This window comes from Entelurus aequoreus, linkage group LG01 (genome assembly GCF_033978785.1).
Source record: "Entelurus aequoreus isolate RoL-2023_Sb linkage group LG01, RoL_Eaeq_v1.1, whole genome shotgun sequence".
In the NCBI taxonomy this organism is placed as follows: domain Eukaryota; kingdom Metazoa; phylum Chordata; class Actinopteri; order Syngnathiformes; family Syngnathidae; genus Entelurus; species Entelurus aequoreus.
Genome location: NC_084731.1, coordinates 54414802 through 54435605, shown reverse-complemented (window position 1 = coordinate 54435605; position 20804 = coordinate 54414802). Strand labels below are relative to the sequence as shown.

The following is a 20804-nucleotide window of genomic DNA, read 5'->3' as shown; positions in this document are numbered from 1 at the left end:
TTACACAGTTTTTTTTTTCACCCTGTTTGCATCAATGCAACATGATTGCAACCAAGCCAGTTGTTCGAGGACAGCATTTAAAAGACAATATGGTTTTTATAAGCACTGTATTTTCGATTATCTGTATTTTAGAAACTCTATTCGTCAAACTGAACATACTACTCTAATTTTCCAGACTATAACCCACCACTAGAACCTTTATACAAAAGTGCGACTACCGTATTTTTCGGACTATAAGGGTCACTTAAAAACCTTTTTTTTCCTCAAATCTCGACAGTGCGCTTTATAACCCGGTGCACATAATGTAAGGAAAAATTCTGGTTTTGCTTACCGTCCTCTAAGCTATTTTATTTGGTACATGGTGAAATGATAAGTGTGACCAGTAAATGGCAGTCAAACATAAGAGATACGTGTAGACTGCAATATGACTCAAGTAAACAACACCAACATTTTTAAAGGCCTACTGAAATGAAATTTTTTTATTTAAACGGGGATAGCAGATCTATTCTATGTGTCATACTTGATCATTTCGCGATATTGCCATATTTTTGCTGAAAGGATTTAGAATAGAAAAACGACGATAAAGATAGCAACTTTTGGTATCTGACAAAAAAAAGCCTTGCCCCTACCGGAAGTAGCGTGACGTGGACAATTGAACATATCCGCAAAGCTCCCTATTGTTTGCAATGATGGCCGCCAGATCTGAGAGCGATTCTGACCGAGATAGCGACGATTTCTCCATTAATTTGAGCGAGGATGAAAGATTTGTGGATGAGGAAAGTGCAAGTGAAGGACTAGTGGGGAGTGGAAGCGATTCAGATAGGGAAGAAGCTGTGAGAGGGATAGAGCCATATCGCTTTGAACCCGACGCTGATGAAGACGGTCAGGAGGACGCTGCTGCTATTGATGCTGGAGGAGCACACGACATAGATCGCCTTGAGAATACAGAATGGTAATATGTTATTTATTTATAGACTAGTTTTAGTTTGTGGCCTAGTCTTGCACTGTTACTGTTAGTGTTACAACTTACACCCCAGGCCTATCTATACACTAAGTATCTATCATTGACACAATGTGTTACTGTTAGTGTTACAACTTACACCCCAGGCCTATCTATACACTAAGTATCTATCATTGACACAATGTCAAACCTAATTAATTACCCATTATTTCTATGGGCCACAGCTCCATATACCGGCAATACTAAAAATATGCATGCAGATTAATAAGATCCACAACAAGACAATGATAATATTAATTATTCCACATGTTTGCAGATTGCAGGTGTCAATAATATGAATTGATTTACAAATATTATGAACATTTCTATTTCCAGGTGTACATGTCAAAACTGTGTGAACATGGAGACAGTGGCTGAGTGTGTCTGCTGTAGTGAAATAGAGGCAGTGACCAGAACGATGGAGGAGGAGGGGGTGAAGACGTGCATCATAGACCACCATGGCTTTCCATCTGTGTGTCTGGATGAATGGGTGCTGCAGACAGCGTATAACGCCTACAAACAGCAATATGGCATGCTGCAGCAACAGCAAAATGAGTGAGGCACTAATAAGTTTAAATAATTCTTTATTCTATCAACCTTTGGAAGATAAGTCAGAATGAGCACTTTCTTATCTTATTCTTATTCTGTGAAATGTACTGTGCTACAATGCACATGACATTATATATCATAGAAGTATTACATAGATGGACCGTAGATGTCAACAATATTTACAATTTACTGCAACAGTAAATGACAAATGAATAGAATGCATGACAATGTCTTTTGAATCTCAGAGAACAGTGAGTCACTGTGTATCCATGTCCGGATAATAACAGCTGCCATCATTTGCTACTTGCAGGCGGAGACGACACACAGCCTATCGACAGTTTGTCCGCTTCTGCTGGGGATATCTGGGAAAGGACATAAGGGTGGTACTACCAGCTTGTGTAGTACATAAGATTAGGACAACATTCCCATCGATGGACTACACGGGGTTCCAAGACGTGCAGTGACTGCAACAGAATCTACATGGCCACTGTACTTAATCAATAAAATCAATCAATCAATCAATCAGTCAATCAATCAATGTTTATTTATATAGCACTAAATCACAAATGTCTCAAAGGGCCGCACAAGCCACAACGACATCCTCGGTACAGAGCCCACACACGGGCAAGGAAAACTCACCCCAGTAGGACGTCGATGTGAATGACTATGAGAAACCTTGGAGAGGACCGCATATGTGGGTAACCCCCCCCCTCTAGGGGAGACCGAAAGCAATGGATGTCGAGTGGGTCTAACATATTAGTGAGGGTCCAGTGGAGCCAGCAGGAGGCCACCCCGAGCGGAGACGGGTCAGCAGCGCAGATGTCCCCAACCGATGCACAGGCGAGCGGTATACCCCGGGTCCCAACTCTGGACAGCCAGCACTTTATCCATGGTCACCGGAATAACCCCTCCACGTGGGGGGGGGGGGGGGCAGAGGAGAAAAGAAAAGAAACGGCAGATCAACTGGTCTAAAAAGGGGGTCTATTTAAAGGCTAGAGTATACAAATGAGTTTTAAGATGGGACTTAAATGCTTCTACTGAGGTAGCATCTCTAACTGTTACCGGGAGGGCATTTCACACTTACCGAAGCGACTCCTGTGCTTGGCGATGGCTTCCTCCTTGTCTGGCTTCTCCAGTTCATCGCAGAGGAAGGGAGGCACATCCACAGTGACGCTGAGTGGTGTTCTCTGGTCCGGGGTCTGTCTGCAGCCAGCAACAACCTCCCTGATCAAGTCATCTACGTAGCCTGCAAAATACAATTGTACATGTTCCTGCTCACAACATAATATACTCATGGAGAGTGAAACTTGACAGTATTATTATCATGATACAAAGTGTCAAGTGTTTACATGTTTTGTGTCCTCTACACTTACGGTATGTTGGCTCTGTCGCGATTTTCTTGACCACATGGCCCCCTGCTTTATACTTCGGGTAGCGTACTGCATAGCGCTCAGCACCCGCTTGTGTAGTGGCTATAGGGCGGCTCGAATTTTCGTTCCAGTGCAGCCCAGCAAGCAGGTTCCTAGGTGTGGTAACAGAATAATGTAATAATTAGTACTAAAGTATGGCACACACTAGTGACACTTAGATTAGTGTGGAAACATACCTGCACAGCATTCCGATGTATGAGAAGACATACATTTTCGGTGCGAACTGTATAAGATAAAAGACACTTTATTCAGTCATGCGTCCATACAATGTGTGTGTAAATTTATAAATTGTTTGTAAATTTGAATACAAATGTTTGTGTATTAAACTGTTAATAGTCAGCTATTAAAGCTTGATCTCCTGCAGTAATGAAGCTGTTTTGTTTTCAATGTTAACACCACGCCAGAATTGTTTGCAATCTTTCTCACCAAGATGCCAGCCACTATGTTGGACCTCCAACATTCTCTTGCTTACACTGACTGTATCAAGGCTTCATTTAGTATGCTCTAGTATTTTGCTCCCTGGCCACCAAAGTCCTAGTGGCAGGTGGTAACCACCGACACCACCTACAGGCGATCAGTCTAATTCTCACCTGTATGATAAGGCTATGGAACGCCTCCACCTTGGAAGTCTGGTGTTCACCCGACAGCATGGCGATATCTTTTAGCAGGGACTTGTTGTTGACCACCTCCTCCAGTTTCACTGCTGAGCGTGAACCTAAACATAAATTTAAAATAGAACAACGTTTCTACAAAAATGTTCCAGTCAACTTAAACTGGTTATTTACTTACAAGTTTATCTGAATTTTTTGACTTTCAAAAGATGTGCAGGAAAATACTGCTAGTCCCTCACTGCTTTCGGGCAACTTATTTGCCTACTCACTTTGTTTGAGCCATTTCTTTTGCCGTTGCAGTTGTCCATGAGTACAAATTGGGAAGAGGTCGCCATGGTCCTTGTGGATGTTCTGAATGTGTCGCTCCACAGACTTCCACTTGGCAACCAGAAGTTCCCCCTCTCCAGGCGGTGTAGACACTGCTGCCCAGTAGAGGTGGTTGATTATACTTTGCACCCAGGGCTTCAGGTCTTCACAGTCCTTATGCTTGGCGATGGCCTTCAGTTTCTTTCCGATGGCTACAAACAGAAAAAAACAGAAATTTGTGGATTAAATACAATATCGCATTCATCTGATCACTGATATGTACACACTACTTCACAACTTGTCATGCATACAAATAATCCAACTAACATTTTGCAACATGCCAGATGTCATAGCAGTGCCGTGTATTGGGCATGTTTTCACGAATCCATTTAGCGATCTGTCTGTGTCGGTCTGTCACCAGCACCCCGACATCCAGGTCCCAGCTGATCAGCAGTTCCACCATCCTCTTCAGTCCTTCCATCTCCATATGGTAGCTGCCAAGACATTCGTTGCTCTGAAATATATATAACAGAAAAGGAATGAGCAAAGAAAAAAATGAAAAAGGGGCTTAGTATACATTGAAATGGTTAATGTTATTAGACAAATTTACTAGGATAATTCTGGAAAATCCCTTATCTGCTTATTGTGTTACTAGTGTTTTAGTGAGATTATATGGTCGTACCTGTACAACCTGAAGGTCGAGAACCACATTGGCCACAAGCTCCATTGTGGTGTAGGTACCGAACTTGGCGCTGTGTCCCGGACTGTCTGCTCGCCCATCACCACCAAGGACGAGGGGTCGGCCTTCCACCTGCAGCATGGTGAGGTGCGTCCGTTGCTGTTCCTCCCACACCTTTTTGATGGCTGGCTGCAGGATGAGCTCCTGGTGGTTGAAAAATGTCCTCTTCACATACGTGACCACTCCGATGCTGTTCAGCACTTGCAACACCTTGCCAGAAGATGCCCCAGCGAAGAGGATGCCAGCAGACAGCAGGATGTTGCCCGCGGCATAAGGGCCAATGTTTGGCTGGCTGCTCCAACTACTCCTCTGGTCACATGATGCACATTGAAGAGTCATGGTCAGCTGTGTACCGTTCGAATCCCAAGAAGGGCTTATGTCCTGGCTGCCACAGACTGGACAGTGACACCACTTGACGAGACTCTGGAGGCACGACTCAAAGATGATGTACTTCGGTTCCTTGTGGCAGCCCTCTTCACGCATCTGGTGAGTACATGGGCGATCTGGCGACCCGTCAGATTGACACGGATCCGATGTCGTTGACTCACTCGGCACATAGCTGTCATCGGAAGAACCACCAACAAAAGGCGCAGTGGGACTTGATGCTGGTCCTTCATCAAACAATGCAGGAGGTGGTCGTAGCTTGGCTTGCATTCCAGACACACCTGGAGCTGCTATGTTAGTCTGCATCTCGGGGCTGTCAGATGGAGCTGCTACACTTGACAATGGGACTTCACTAACCCTGGCCGGCCGAGCTCTAACCCTCTCGAGGATCTCTGGGGTCACCTGGTGTCCTAGCAATAAAATCAAGCACAAGTTGTTTTATATAATCTGTTAAAATTAAACTAGAATCACATAATAATTATTGTCTTTGAATCACCTAATTTATCTGTCTACTCTACTCTGCACAGGCAGCGTGCAATGTGTACTGTGATGTGCAGAATCATGTTCGTCACCGAAATAGACATACCCTTTGATCTATGATGTATTTTCCCTGTTTGGGTGCTCTTGCTACTGGTCATTGCTGTTGGTGCTGTCCCAATCGGTACCCAGTCCGTCTGGCATCCTTGTTCTCTTGTATTTCCCTGGAAATGGAGAAACAGCTACATGTAATATGGATACCTCATTTACATTAATTATGAATACTTTTGGATTGGGCTTGAACTGTAATCCATTTGAACATTGATTAGGAAAACAAATCGAACCTGATCTTGATCGCCCTCCTCATCAGGCAAATCTAGTGCCATTGCCATTGGTTCATCCACCGCATCCGCCACTGATGCCGTAGTCGTACTGTCCATGATCTGATCTATTGTCTGTAAATGTACAAATGTACAATACTTTATATTATTGTCTATTGTAATCTATTGACAGTATTGACACTATTGACAGTAATGTCAGTAAATGTACGATACTTTATACTGCAGAAGAACTTGACTAGAACTTGAAGCAATAATTATATGTAGACTATTTTATTGTTAATTTATTTCATTGTTCATGGAGTAGTCCAGTGGTTCTCAAATGGGGGTACGCATACCCTTGGGGATACTTGAAGGTATGCCAAGGGGTACGAGAGATTTTTTTTAAATATTATAAAAATAGCAACAATTCAAAAATCCTTTATAAATATATTTATTGAATAATACTTCAACAAAATAAATGTTTAGAATTAAGTTCATGAATCCAGATGGATCTCTATTACAATCCCCAAAGAGGGCACTTTAAGTTGATGATTACTTCTATGTGTACAAAATATTATTTATAATTGAATCACTTGTTTATTTTTCAACAAGTTTTTAGTTATTTTTATATCTTTTTTTCCAAATAGTTCAAGAAAGACCACTACAAATTAGCAATATCTTGCACTGTTATACAATTTAATAAATCAGAAACTGATGACATAGTGCTGTATTTTTTTTCTTTTTTTCAACCAAAAATGCTTTGCTCTGATTAGGGGGTACTTGAATTAAAAAAATGTTCACAGGGGAAAATCACTGAAAAAAGGTTGAGAACCACTGGAGTAGTCTATGACTGTGTGTGTTAGTTTTGGTTGATTGATTGAGACTTTTATTAGTAGGTTGCACAGTGAAGTACATATTCCGTACAATTGACCACTAAATGGTAACACCCCAATAAGTTTTTCAACTTGTTTAAGTCGGGGTCCACTTAAATTGATTCATGATACAGATATATACTATCATATATATACTATCATCATAATACAGTCATCACACAAGATAATCACATTGAATTATTTACATTATTTACAATCCGGGGTGTGGAGGTGGGGGGGTTTCAACAATTGAGAACAAAGAAATGGATATTGGAACAGTGTAGTCTGACTATGAAAACTGGATATCAAGATTCTTACCCTCTTCCTTTCCCTTTTGGCAAATGCAGACCTCATGTGCCCAGTCTGTCCGCTTGTGGAGGGGGTCGGGTGCTCCGGACTTGTCCGTGGTCTATCGAAAATAGTTGGCTTCGCACCTTTCTTCAGCACGAGTCGACGAGTGCTGATTCCCATTTCTGCCATTCGCAAGGGACCCTCTTCGAAACATGATCTTTCGAAATGTTCGCTGCATAATACACTGTACTTCGTATGTGTCGTCCAATCCAACCGTGTTCGCTTGACTTCTTTGTTCCATAGTAAAGCTTGGCCGCCATCTTTTGGGAAAAGAAACAATGAAACACCGGTTGTGTTTTGGTTTGTGTTGCTACATCCAGCAGCAACACACCGCTTCCCTACAACTCTCTTTTTTGCAGTCTCCATTGTTAATTGAACAAATTTCCAAAAGATTCACCAACACAGATGTCCTGAATACTGTGGAAATTAGCGATTAAAACAGAGCTGTTTAAATTGGGAGGGACCTATTCCAAGATGACGCGTTCAACTGCCTTCGTCACGCGCATACGTCATCATACCGCGACGTTTCAGCCGGATATTTCCCGGGAAATTTTAAATGTCACTTTATAAGTTAACCCGGCCGTATTGGCATGTGTTGCAATGTTAAGATTTCATCATTGATATATAAACTATCAGACTGCGTGGTCGGTAGTAGTGGGTTTCAGTAGGCCTTTAATGTTCCATTGAAAATATAGAACATTACACACAGAGCTCAAAAATCCATCAAAATGTTTTAGTACGACTTTAATAAGCTATGAAGCCGCACCGCTTGATGGATTGTACTGTGCTTCAACATACGAGTATTATTATGGTGTGTGTATAAGGTAATACATATTATCTGGCGTTTTGTTTCGCAATAATATGCAAAAGCAATTTTTCTTACCTTCTGGTACCTGCTGATCTGTATTTGGGATCTGCATAAGTCCTGAAAAATTGCGTGTGTCCGCCTTTGTAGTCCGTGACGACACCGTAGTTGATAAGCTTCTTCTTTGTTATGGGACATTTATCCTCCGCTGTTGCCATTTCTAATATAAAGGAGTGTAAAGTTCTTACTTATATCTGTCAGTAAACTCGCCATGAAAGCACTAAAAAAATACCGGTGTAGTGAGTTATTGTTATTATTCATCCAAGGAACTTTAGTTATTAGTGTTCCGGTCGGACGGTTTTTCACGGGACACATTGTTGCACTAGTGAGAAGATGCTGCTCTTAATTGATTGAAGTAAAGTCTGAATGTCATTAAAATAGTTAGCTCCATCTTTTAACACTTCTTCCACTCCCGTCCTTGCACGCTACACCGCTACAACAAAGATGACGGAGAAAAGATGCTGCCGAAGGTGAACCACGTAAATAAGACCGCCCACAAAACGACACACCCTGAAGCGACTGTCAAAAAGCGGCTTGGAGATGATCTGTAAAACATCATCTATGTATCATTTTGACCAAAGAACCACCATTACAAGTTACGTAGACCACAAGGAAGTGTTTTATACAGAGCCCCTAAAGGGACATTGGGAAATGTTTTTTGTTTTTTTTAGATATGTATCTCGTGCGCACGAGAAACTATCTCGTGCGCACGCAAAAGTATTATATATATTATATTATATATACACATAAATTATATGGGTAGATATTTGCTCCAAAAAGGATATTTCAACAAGTAAACAGTACAGTAGGTACTTGATTTATATATATGTAATGCCCATAAGGGTATTCTAGTAGAACAGTGGTTCTCAAATGGGGGTACACATACCCCTGGGGGTACTTGAAGGTATGCCAAGGGGTACGTGAGATTTTTTAAAAATGTCTGTCAAAAAGAACTGTGAAAAGAAATGCAACAATGCAATGTTCAGTGTTGACAGCTAGATTTTTTGTGGACATGTTCCATAAATATTGATGTTAAAAATGTCTTTTTTTGTGAAGAAATGTTTAGAATTAAGTTCATGAATCCAGATGGATCTCTATTACAATCCCCAAAGAGGGCACTTCAAGTTGATGATTACTTCTATGTGTAGAAATCTTTATTTATAATTGAATCACTTGTTTATTTTTCAACAAGTTTTTAGTTATTTTTATATCTTTTTTTCCAAAAAGTTCAAGAAAGACCACAACAAATGAGCAATATTTTGCTCTGTTATACAATTTAATAAATCAGAAACTGATGACATAGTGCTGTATTTTACTTCTTTATCTCTTTTTGTCAACCAAAAATACTTTGCTCTGATTAGGGGGTACTTGAATTAAACATTTTTTCACAGGGGGTACATCACTGAAAAAAGGTTGAGAACCACTGTAGTAGAATATGCAGAGATAAGATGTGTCAATATCAAAATATTACTTGAAATCAATTTTTGGCAGCAGCAAAGTGGTTGTTTTGGTATATTTTAGCTTTGTAAAGGGTATTTCTACAAGTAAACAGCACAGTAGGTACTTGATTTATATATATGTAATGCTAATAAGGGTATTCTAGTAGAATATGCAGAGATAAGATGTGTCAATATCAAAATATTACTTGAAATACATTTTTGGCTGCAACAAAGTGGCCATTTGGGTAGATATTTGTTCTAAAAAGGGTATTTCAACAAGTAAACTGTACAGTAGGTACTTGATTTTGATATAAGTAATGCCCATAAGGGTATTCTAGTCAAATATGCGTGTGTAAATATGCGATGTGTCAATATCAAAATAATACGTCAAATCATTTTTGTCAAGCAATATTACATTTAATGACAATTTTACATAAATTAATACATCCAAACACGTTGTACATATTTATTATGTGCAAGAAGAAATAACAGTTACGATTGTGTGTATCTTCCAAACAAGAAAGAGGTTTTATCACATCAACATCGGACTAACAGTAGACCTTTAAATCTCATTAATGCCACAAAAGAGGCAAACTGTCCTTTTCCGGGCACGATAAAGTCTTAAATAATGTCAAACACGTAGTGATACAATAACCAGGAAGATAAAGTGTTTGTCTTACACCTAGTAATCCGCTGTGGACACACCAAACCAAAAATGCAGGTTCAGCGAGTGCTGCGCGCCCCCGCGAAGGAAGTACATTTTTGGCAGACATTCACATTTTGCCACAACACACATAGTTGGAAATACAGCTGAATTAACTCCTGAACTGCCAATTTCACACACACCTCAAACCATGCGCACGCATCAAATGCTTTCTCGTGCGCACGAGAAACTTTTGCGTGTGCACCAGATAGTTTCTCCTGTGCACGAGATACATATCTAAAAAAAAAAAAAGTGTTTTCCCCCATGTCCCTTTAGGGCAGGGGTCTCAGACACGTGGCCCGCGGGCCAATTGCGGCCCGCGAGACGTTATTTTGCGGCCCGCACCTTAATATGAAAATTTAATGTTAGTGCGGCCCGCAAGTTTTATATGAATGGCGCTTGACAGCGTCATACTTGCCAACCCTCCCGATTTTTCCGGGAGACTCCCGAATTTCAGGGCAACAATTCTCTCGGATGTCTGCCGATTTTCACCCAAACAACAATATTAAGGGCGTGCCGTGATGGCACTGCCTTTAGCGCCCTCTACAACCTGTAAAACAGCGTGCCAGCACAGTCACATGTTGAATTTGGCTTCTGTACACACACATAAGTGACTGCAAGACATACTTGATCAACAACCACACAGGTCACACTGAGGGTGGCCGTAGAAACAACTTTAACACTGTTACAAATATGCACCACACTGTGAACCCACACCAAACAAGAATGACAAACACAGAATAAATACACAGAATCCCATGCAGCCCTAACTCTTCCGGGATAGAATATACACAACAGCTACCCCCCCCCCCCCCACCCCCACCCCCACACCCCCCTCCGTGCGTCGGTTGAGGTGGGCGGGGTTGGGGGGGGTTTGGGGGGGGGGGGTTTGGTGGTAGCTGGTGTGTATATTCTAGCCCGGAAAAGTTAGGGCTGCAAGGTGTTCTAGGTATTTGTTCTGTTGTGTTTATGTTGTGTTACGGTGAGGATGTTCTCCCGAAATGTGTTTGTCATTCTTGTTTGGTGTGGGTTCACAGTGTGGCGCATATTTGTAACAGTGATAAGTTGTTTATACGGTCACCCTCAGTGTGACCTGTATGGCTGTTGACCAAGTATGTCTTGCAGTCACTCACGTGTGTCATACAACATGTGACTGGGCCGGCACGCTGTTAGTATGGTGAAAAAGCGGACGCGACGACAGGTTGTAGAGGACGTTAAAGGCAGTGCCATCACGGCACGCCCTTAATACTGTTGTCCGAGTTAAAATCAGGACAAATTCGGAAGAATGGTTGCCCCGAGAGATTGTCGGGAGGGGCACTGAAATTTGGGAGTCTCCCGGAAAAATCGGGAGGGTTGGCAAGTATGTTCCTAGGGCGGGATAGCCATTCAAAGAAGGTGAATTCATTAAAAAGTGCATGTTAGATTTTTAAAGAAATCTTTTCTTGCGGCCCAGCCTCACCCAGTTTCTGCATCCAGTGGCCCCCAGGTAAATTGAGTTTGAGACCCCTGCTTTAGTGGCTCCTTAGTTTTACCTTTATAAAAAAAAGAAAAAAAAAGAGTCCTTTAATGCGCCCTATAATCCGGTGCGCCTTATATATGAAAAAAGATCGGACATAAACCATTCATCGGCAGTGCACCTTCTAATCCGGTGCGCCCTATGGTTCGGAAAATACGGTAATCTATGGATTTTTCTTTGCTGACGGCTAAATTATGGAATGGATTTAGCAAATAATTCAAATAAAGTACTAAAATTATCTACTTTGAGAAACTGTTCAAACTCAAAGTGTTTACAAAGTACAGGGTAGAAGAATCCTGATACACATTTTGAACCTTATTAAAAAAGAATACAATCTTATTAATAAAGGATGAATAACGATATTAATGACTTTTTTGTTTTTCTTGATCAGCCGTTTTACTGCCAAGTTACAGCCACCGTTCGGAAATAATTAAGGGATGTACCATATTTTTTGGACCATAGGGCGCACCGGATTATAAGGCACACTGCCGATGAGCGAGTCTATTCTGGTCTTTTTTCAAACAAAAGGCGCATTAAAGGGGTCATATTATGATTTTTTTATACATGTAAAACACTTCCTTGTGGTCTACATAACATGTAATGGTGGTTCTTTGGTCAAAATTTTGCATAGATTATGTTTTACAGATCATCTTCAAGCCGCTTTCTGACAGTCGCTTCAGGATGCGCCGTTTTGTGGGCGGTCTTGAAAAAAACGTCCGACTAGAACTCTCTAATAACTAAAGTTCCGTGGGTGAATTATGTAAACTCACGACACTGGTAGTTTTTAGCGCTTCCATAGTGAGATACAAGTAAGAACTTTACGCTACTTTATATTAGAAATGGCAACAGCAGAGGATGAATGTCCCATAACAAGAAGATAGTGAAACAGAAGAAGCTTATCGACTACGGTATCGGCACGGACTACAGTGGCGAACGTGCGCATATTTTCAGGACTTATGCAGATCTCAAATATACTTCAGCAGGTACCAGAAAGTAAGAAAAGATGGTTTTGCATGATATTGTGACACAAAACAGCAGATAATATGTCTGCTAATGGGTGCCATTTTGCGGTCCTTATACCATACTTGCCAACCCTCCCGAATTTTCCGGGAGACTCCGGAATTTCAGTGCCTCTCCCGAAAATCTTCCGGGACAACCATTCTCCCGAATTTCTCCCGATTTCCAGCCGGACAACATTATTGGGGGCGTGCCTTAAAGGCACTGCCTTTAGCGTCCTCTCTCACCTGAAAAGGAGACTATTATATATGTCTCCGTTATCCATAGGTTTATCTATAACCCATAAAGTAGGCAGGCACGGAGCTATTTCTCAGCGTGTGTTTATTCCAGCCAGCACGTTAATACACTGACACACAACATCCGGATTCCCATCATGCATTGCTTCAAAAGTAGTAATGTCCAAAATTTCCAGCCGGACAACTATAGGGGGCGTGCCTTAAAGGCACTGCCTTTAGCGTCCTCTCTCACCTGAAAAGGAGACTATTATTTATGTCTTTCGTTATCCATAGGTTGATCTATAACCCATAACACGGTGGCTGAATGGATATAGTCACTCATGAACGGTCAGAGAAGCACAAGGCTGGTCACAGCCCAGTATTATGGGCCACCTTGCTAAATAGAGACCCGAGGGTGTAACATATGCCGAGACAAAGCCCCTCGGCCTCGCCCACCCCAACCACGCCCCCCCCCCCCCCCCCCCCCCCCCCCATCTCCCGAATTCGGAGGTCTCAAGGTTGGCAAGTATGCCTTATACACACACCATAGTACGGTAGCCGTAATGGGCCGACAATCCATCAAGCGGTGCGGCTTCAAAGTAATACTAAAACATTTTTTACAGATTTTTGAGTGCCATGTGTAATGTTCTATATTTTCAAAGTAACATTTAAAGTTTTGGTGTTGTTTACACCAAAGTCTACACATATCTCTTATGTGTGACTACCATCTACTGGTCAGACTTATCATTACACCATGTACCAAATAAAATCGCTTCACAGTCAGTAAGCACAACCAGAATTATGCCGTACATTAGGCGCAACGGTTATAAGGTGCACTGTCAATGTTTGAGAAAATTAAAGGATTTTAAGTGTGCCTTATAGTCCGAAAACTACGGTACATTTCTGCCCATTTAAGACATAAAACAATTGCCTGCAGTATGCTATCTTATGTGGACAATAAACCAAGCGGGGAGAGTCCCAAAGCACAGTCCCGGCTGAAACAGTTTTTGTTCCAAAAACAATAGTGCTGCAGTGAGGCTCAATCAGCACAGGAATAAAATGAGGACATGAAATGTGATTCAATGAAAATAAAACAGGGTGTGCTATAATTGATATAGTATGTGCATAGAGCAAGAAAAATCAACTCTTTTTGCGAAATGTGGGATTCCTATTATTGCCTCTTTGCCTGCAAAGTAGTCAGTGTTTACCTTTGATTCAATTTAAAGTTAAAGTACCAATGATTGTCACACACACACTAGGTGTGGCGAAATTTGTCCTCTGCATTTGACACATCCCCTTGTTCACCCCCTGGGAAGTGAGGGGAGCAGTGGGCAGCAGCGGTGCCGCGCCCGGGAATCATTTTTGGTGATTTAACCCCCAATTCCAACCCTTGATGCTGAGTGCCAAGCAGGAAGGTAACGGGTCCTATTTTTTTTATAGTCTTTGGCATGACTCGGCCGGGGTTTGAACTCACAACCTACCGATCTCAGGGCGGACACTCTAACTACTAGGCCACTGAGTGGCCAGTTCTGGGTTACAAGATTTAGCCTTTGTGAACTGTTGTCCTTTTATTGTTAAGTGAAAATCATGATCGGCTGTTGGCGTGATCCCAGAATGCAGAGAAGTATAGGCCAAGTGCGAGCAGGCAGTACCATTTATTATGTACCATGCGGAATAAAAGTACCTCAGGTGTTGCAGCAAGTCAGAAAGCTATGGCATACAGAAGATAAGAAAGGAGCGGACCAGGTGGAATTAAATGGAACTAATTAAAAATGGGGAACGGGTATACTGGTAGGACAAGGAACATAAAGTAAAGGTGCTGCAAAACACAGAGACCAAACAGGAAATACTGCCCAAACAAGAAGAGAAAGTTCACAGGAAAATAATTAAGTCAACCACAATAAAGTGGTATGGCTAGTTATTAGCACAAAGCTAACGAGATCTTCTTACCCCACCTGCCGACAGACTGACATGTAATACCCATAAACTGCCACTAGGTGACAGTATCAGCATCACACAAAATCATCACAATCCGGGAGATTTGCAACTTAAGACGGTATCGGTAGACAAGGTCAATATCTGTGAGTCTCCCGGGGAATCATTGGAAGGTCTGCCAAAGTTCTCCCAATGGTAAAACAAAGAAAACATGAAAAACATGACCCGAATGACGCACTCACTCCAAACTGTTTAGGTCAGACTGACTGATTTTTTAAAGAACTTTCGATCCCTACTGTACGGTTTTATGAGGGTGAATTTACTTTACATAACGAGTAGTGAACAGTTTGGAGGTTATCCAGTGGAATGGACTGTTTGACTCAGAAGTTTTTGTACCTTGCTCGTAGATTTTTTTGGTATGATGTCATCCCATTCGAGTCGTTTTTGGCTTTTGTCCAATACACCTCAACGGCACGTGTCTGACAGCTGCCGCATGAAGATGAATGACGTGTTTTGGGAGGAAGCAGCATGATGATCAGTCATAACAGCAATGCCGCCACTCCACAAACGATGTGAGATGGTTGTTTTGCTCAAACTATTTTCTCCTTGTGGTTTCCCAGAAACCCTCCAGACCAGACGAGCCAAGGACTCAACGGTATATCAGCGACACCGCAATGGACTGAAATGTGTGCCGCCAGTCCACCTCTTAAAAAATTGATTCGGCAACTGTTACAAATGTATTTTTAAACAAAAATGTATAATACATTCAGACTGGGAAGTATGGACATAAGCAGAGTAAGTGTGAGATTGGAATAACGGTGTGCTATGCTGACACCCAGGGGAGGAGAACACTGGGGAGTTGTCAATAGTAAACTGTTAAGTGTTATAGCAAGAAGATGCTAATTATCAACACCGGTCCACAGGAGGCTCATAGGATACAGAATACGTGTTAAAATGTAACCAAATATACAATTAATCAAATTTACTTGAATTATGTATACAAATTTGCTTGGATTTTCTGCCACAGTTTCAGACGTCTGGTGGAGAGGTTTAAGTCAGTTTGCAGTTTTGATTCAGTGGGAAGAGTGTTCCATAGTCTGGCTCCATCAGAGGAAAAGGTTGACTGTCCAAAAGATGTTCTGAACATTACAATCATTATGAGAGACATGAAGACACACGTCTTTTTTTGGGGGATTTTAAAGATGATAAAAAAAACGCTTGGAAAATGCGGGAGTCACCATTGTAGCCTTCAAAGTCTCTAAAACAACTTCAAAAACCTCCATCAACATTTCATATACACACTGCAAGTATATATATATATAAAATGTAGTAACATACACCTTCATAACAATATGTAATATGTACAATATACATACTGCAAGTATATACAGGTAAAAGCCAGTAAATTAGAATATTTTGAAAAACTTGATTTATTTCAGTAATTGCATTCAAAAGGTGTAACTTGTACATTATATTTATTCATTGCACACAGACTGATGCATTCAAATGTTTATTTCATTTAATTTTGATGATTTGAAGTGGCAACAAATGAAAATCCAAAATTCCGTGTGTCACAAAATTAGAATATTACTTAAGGCTAATACAAAAAAGGGATTTTTAGAAATGTTGGCCAACTGAAAAGTATGAAAATGAAAAATATGAGCATGTACAATACTCAATACTTGGTTGGAGCTCCTTTTGCCTCAATTACTGCGTTAATGTGGCGTGGCATGGAGTCGATGAGTTTCTGGCACTGCTCAGGTGTTATGAGAGCCCAGGTTGCTCTGATAGTGACCTTCAACTCTTCTGCGTTTTTGGGTCTGGCATTCTGCATCTTCCTTTTCACAATACCCCACAGATTTTCTATGGGGCTAAGGTCAGGGGAGTTGGCGGACCAATTTAGAACAGAAATACCATGGTCCGTAAACCAGGCACGGGTAGATTTTGCGCCGTGTGCAGGCGCCAAGTCCTGTTGGAACTTGAAATCTCCATCTCCATAGAGCAGGTCAGCAGCAGGAAGCATGAAGTGCTCTAAAACTTGCTGGTAGACGGCTGCGTTGACCCTGGATCTCAGGAAACAGAGTGGACCGACACCAGCAGATGACATGGCACCCCAAACCATCACTGATGGTGGAAACTTTACACTAGACTTCAGGCAACGTGGATCCTGTGCCTCTCCTGTCTTCCTCCAGACTCTGGGACCTCGATTTCCAAAGGAAATGCAAAATTTGCTTTCGTCAGAAAACATGACTTTGGACCACTCAGCAGCAGTCCAGCTCTTTTTTCCAGGGTCAACGCAGCCGTCTACCAGCAAGTTTTAGAGCACTTCATGCTTCCTGCTGCTGACCTGCTCTATGGAGATGGAGATTTCAAGTTCCAACAGGACTTGGCGCCTGCACACAGCGCAAAATCTACCCGTGCCTGGTTTACGGACCATGGTATTTCTGTTCTAAATTGGCCCGCCAACTCCCCTGACCTTAGCCCCATAGAAAATCTGTGGGGTATTGTGAAAAGGAAGATGCAGAATGCCAGACCCAAAAACGCAGAAGAGTTGAAGGCCACTATCAGAGCAACCTGGGCTCTCATAACACCTGAGCAGTGCCAGAAACTCATCGACTCCATGCCACGCCGCATTAACGCAGTAATTGAGGCAAAAGGAGCTCCAACCAAGTATTGAGTATTGTACATGCTCATATTTTTCATTTTCATACTTTTCAGTTGGCCAACATTTCTAAAAATCCCTTTTTTGTATTAGCCTTAAGTAATATTCTAATTTTGTGACACACGGAATTTTGGATTTTCATTTGTTGCCACTTCAAATCATCAAAATTAAATGAAATAAACATTTGAATGCATCAGTCTGTGTGCAATGAATAAATATAATGTACAAGTTACACCTTTTGAATGCAATTACTGAAATAAATCAAGTTTTTCAAAATATTCTAATTTACTGGCTTTTACCTGTATATAATGTAGTAACAGACACCTTCATAACAATATGTAGTATGTTTTATATACACATTGCAAGTATATACATAATGTAGTAACAGACACCTTCATAACGATATGCAATATGTACAATATACACACCGCAAGTATAATGTAGTAACAGACACCTTCATAACAATATGTAATATGTTTTATATATACATTGCAAGTATATACATAATGTAGTAACAGACACCTTCATAACAATATGCAATATGTACAATATACACATTGCAAGTATATATATATAATGTAGTAACAGGCACCTTCATAACAATATGTTATATGTTTTATATACACACTGCAAGTATATATATAACGTAGTAACAGACACCTTCATAACAATATGTAATATGTTTTATATACACACTGCAATTATATATATATATATATATATATATATATATATATATATATATATATATATATATATATATATATATATATATATATATATATAATGTAGTAACCGACACCTTCATAACAATATGTATTATGTTTTATATACACACTGAAATTATATATACAGTATAATGCAGTAACAGCCACCTTCATAACAATATGGAATATGTACAATATACACACTGCAAGTATATATTTAATGTAGTAACAGACACCCTAATAACAATATGGAATATGTACAATATTTACCGTGTTTTGGTAATTTTAATCATTGCCGGAACTTATTTTCGGCGCATTTATTTCTGTGTTCATAGCAGCGCACGTTCGACAATGTGTGTTCTTACTTCCGGATACAAAACGCTTGTGTGTGTTCTAATCATGGTAGACTTGGCAACAAACAACAAAGATGACTATTTTTGGACAAATGAGGATTAACAACCATATCATTTTGAATCTGAATATGCTGAGAATGAACTACTGCTTCTAGAAGCGCGCACAAAGGAAGAGTGAGACATTGGAGCAGACGGAAGCCAAGAGAGTGAGGTGAAAGTGACTCGAAGCTGCAAAATGTGGAATTAAAAGCCAAGCTATGTTTACATAAATGGAGTGCTTACCCAAATAAACAGGAAAAAACTTATTTGGCCAGCTGGACCAAACAGACAACCATCGAGTGAGTCACACTTTATATACTGATCATGATACATGCAGCACGTCATGTGTGTTATTACAACTACAGTACATACACTGTCTGGCTAGCTGTGTACAAACAAAACATGAAATAATACTTTACAGATACTGTAATATGATTGTTCATGTCTTTCACTATGTACAAATTAGTGTCATCGCATTGTGTGCTTATCTCTTGTCGTAGCCAGCTTTTACGGATAATACCGTAGCACGCCGATGTTTTACTACGCTAGAAAAAGAGTTCCTCAGTGTTCACTCTTATAATAACAATGTCACTACAGCTTGGTTATTATACAGGTTACGGGATGTAAATGAAGTATTGTTGACGGTTTTTGAATGCATTTTTAAAGAGATTTAGAAGTAGAATTGATTGCTCCCATTAACTGCATTGCTAGCCAATTTTTACATGTTAGAATGCAAAAAAACCCCCAAAACCTTTTGTCTTTTTGTCTCTCATAATGATTGTGAGCAAAAATCCAAAAACAAAAATCCCCCAAAAAGTGCAGTTCCCCCTTTAATACCTTGATCGCCTGCTTGTACAGGACTGTGGGTGAGGTTTGCGACCATGAGGTTAAACAATCGGAGAAATGTGAGAATATCATTGCATGTAAATAAAACAGCGCAGTTCTCTTCTAATAAAACGAAAGCAGTTAAAATTTGACGTGACCTTTTTACACACTTTTTACCTGGTTTTGCAACTTTCAATTATTGTCAAGAATTATTTCTCTCTTTAACTTCTTGGATGACTAATTTATTTATACATACCTTAAATAAATTATAAAAATAAACAGATTGAGATTGTCTTTCTTAACATCCAGTTTTATCCCTACTTAATTTAGGGAAGTTTGAAGTGACCCAGGATTTGAAGTGTGGAGTTAGGTTTGGTGGAGAGGTAGAGCTGGGTAAGTGATTAAGAGAAAGGGGCCCAGGACAGTTCCCTGTGGGACACCTGTTAGGACAAAGTTAAAGGATTTAGGCTGTGAATGCGGCCTGTGAGATAAGAATGAAACCTGTCAGGGGTTGTTGATGATGCCAATGGATGAGAGTCTATTGAGGAGGTTTGGTCCAGAACGATGAGGATGGACTGAAGTCCAGAATCAGCCTCAGTGAGAAGGTTGTTCAGGAGGAAGGTCAGGGCGAAAACCAGACCGGAAAGGTTCATAGAGAGAGTTCTGAGTTAGGCGGAGGTGAATTTGGGATGTGACGGAGGTTATTGCAGTTATTCGGATCTGAGCCAGGGTTCTTCAAAATTGGAGAAACAGCTGCTATTTTAAAAAGTGACGGAACAATTCCAGTTGAAAGTGAAGAATGAATAACGGCAGAGACGAGGGGAAGTGGAGAGAAGAGGCGTGCTTTGACCAGGGTGGACTCGAGGAAATAACAGCATGCCGTGTCGACGGAGTGTTTGGATCTGAAGCCAAACTGCATGGATGTACATATTTCCATTATCAAAGTGCTCAATCAGCTATTTGGCAACAATGTTTTCAATAATCCTACAAACAACAGGAAGTATACTGATTGGTTTATAGTTCTTTTAGTTCATTTTTGTTCCTGATATGAAAATGGGTGTTATAATTGCAGTTTTGAAGGAGGATGGGAATACACATTCTTTTAACGACTGGTTAATTATGGAAGTTATTGGTCTTGCAAAAACCTCTTAGTATTTCTTTGGTAAAAGTGGATCAAGTCCCCATGAGTCTTTAGCTTTTGAGTTTGAGAGTGAGAAGATAATTGTATTGACCTTGCCTTCACTCACGCATTCCATATTCATCAGAGTGAGTTGTAGTCCTCCTGCGAGACCACAGGCCATAGTCCCAGCAGAGTCAGCAGAATATGTTGATGCTGTGTTCGAGGGTTTACTCAGTTCCAAGATTGATGTTACAAAGGAGTTGTTGAACAAGTTAGCAACCATTGGCTATCCTTTACAGTGGCTTGTGTACCAGGTATGAGTGTTCCTTTGTAGCAGGAGTTTATGTCAAGTTCAATGGGTCCATTTCT

The 20804-nt window shown here is 40.7% G+C and overlaps 2 protein-coding genes across 2 annotated transcripts; one reads left to right on the top strand and one right to left on the bottom strand.

The window, feature by feature from the left end:
* Window positions 1-455: 455 nt before the first annotated feature.
* LOC133654386 (uncharacterized) lies at window positions 456-2976 on the top strand. The gene is made up of 3 exons (XM_062054708.1): window positions 456-952; window positions 1337-1555; window positions 1860-2976. The coding sequence occupies exons 1-3, from the start codon at window positions 687-689 to the stop codon at window positions 2011-2013; spliced, it is 639 nt and encodes a 212-aa protein (XP_061910692.1). The 5' UTR covers window positions 456-686; the 3' UTR covers window positions 2014-2976.
* Window positions 2075-7331, bottom strand: LOC133654380 (uncharacterized). Its single transcript, XM_062054702.1, has 10 exons — window positions 7007-7331; window positions 5841-5951; window positions 5606-5720; window positions 4579-5429; window positions 4224-4410; window positions 3860-4108; window positions 3570-3694; window positions 3156-3202; window positions 2923-3071; window positions 2075-2795 (listed from the first exon to the last, which is right to left on the bottom strand). Exons 1-10 carry the CDS (start codon window positions 7166-7168, stop codon window positions 2608-2610), a joined length of 2184 nt encoding a protein of 727 aa, XP_061910686.1. The 5' UTR covers window positions 7169-7331; the 3' UTR covers window positions 2075-2607.
* Between the last annotated feature and the right edge of the window lie 13473 nt (window positions 7332-20804).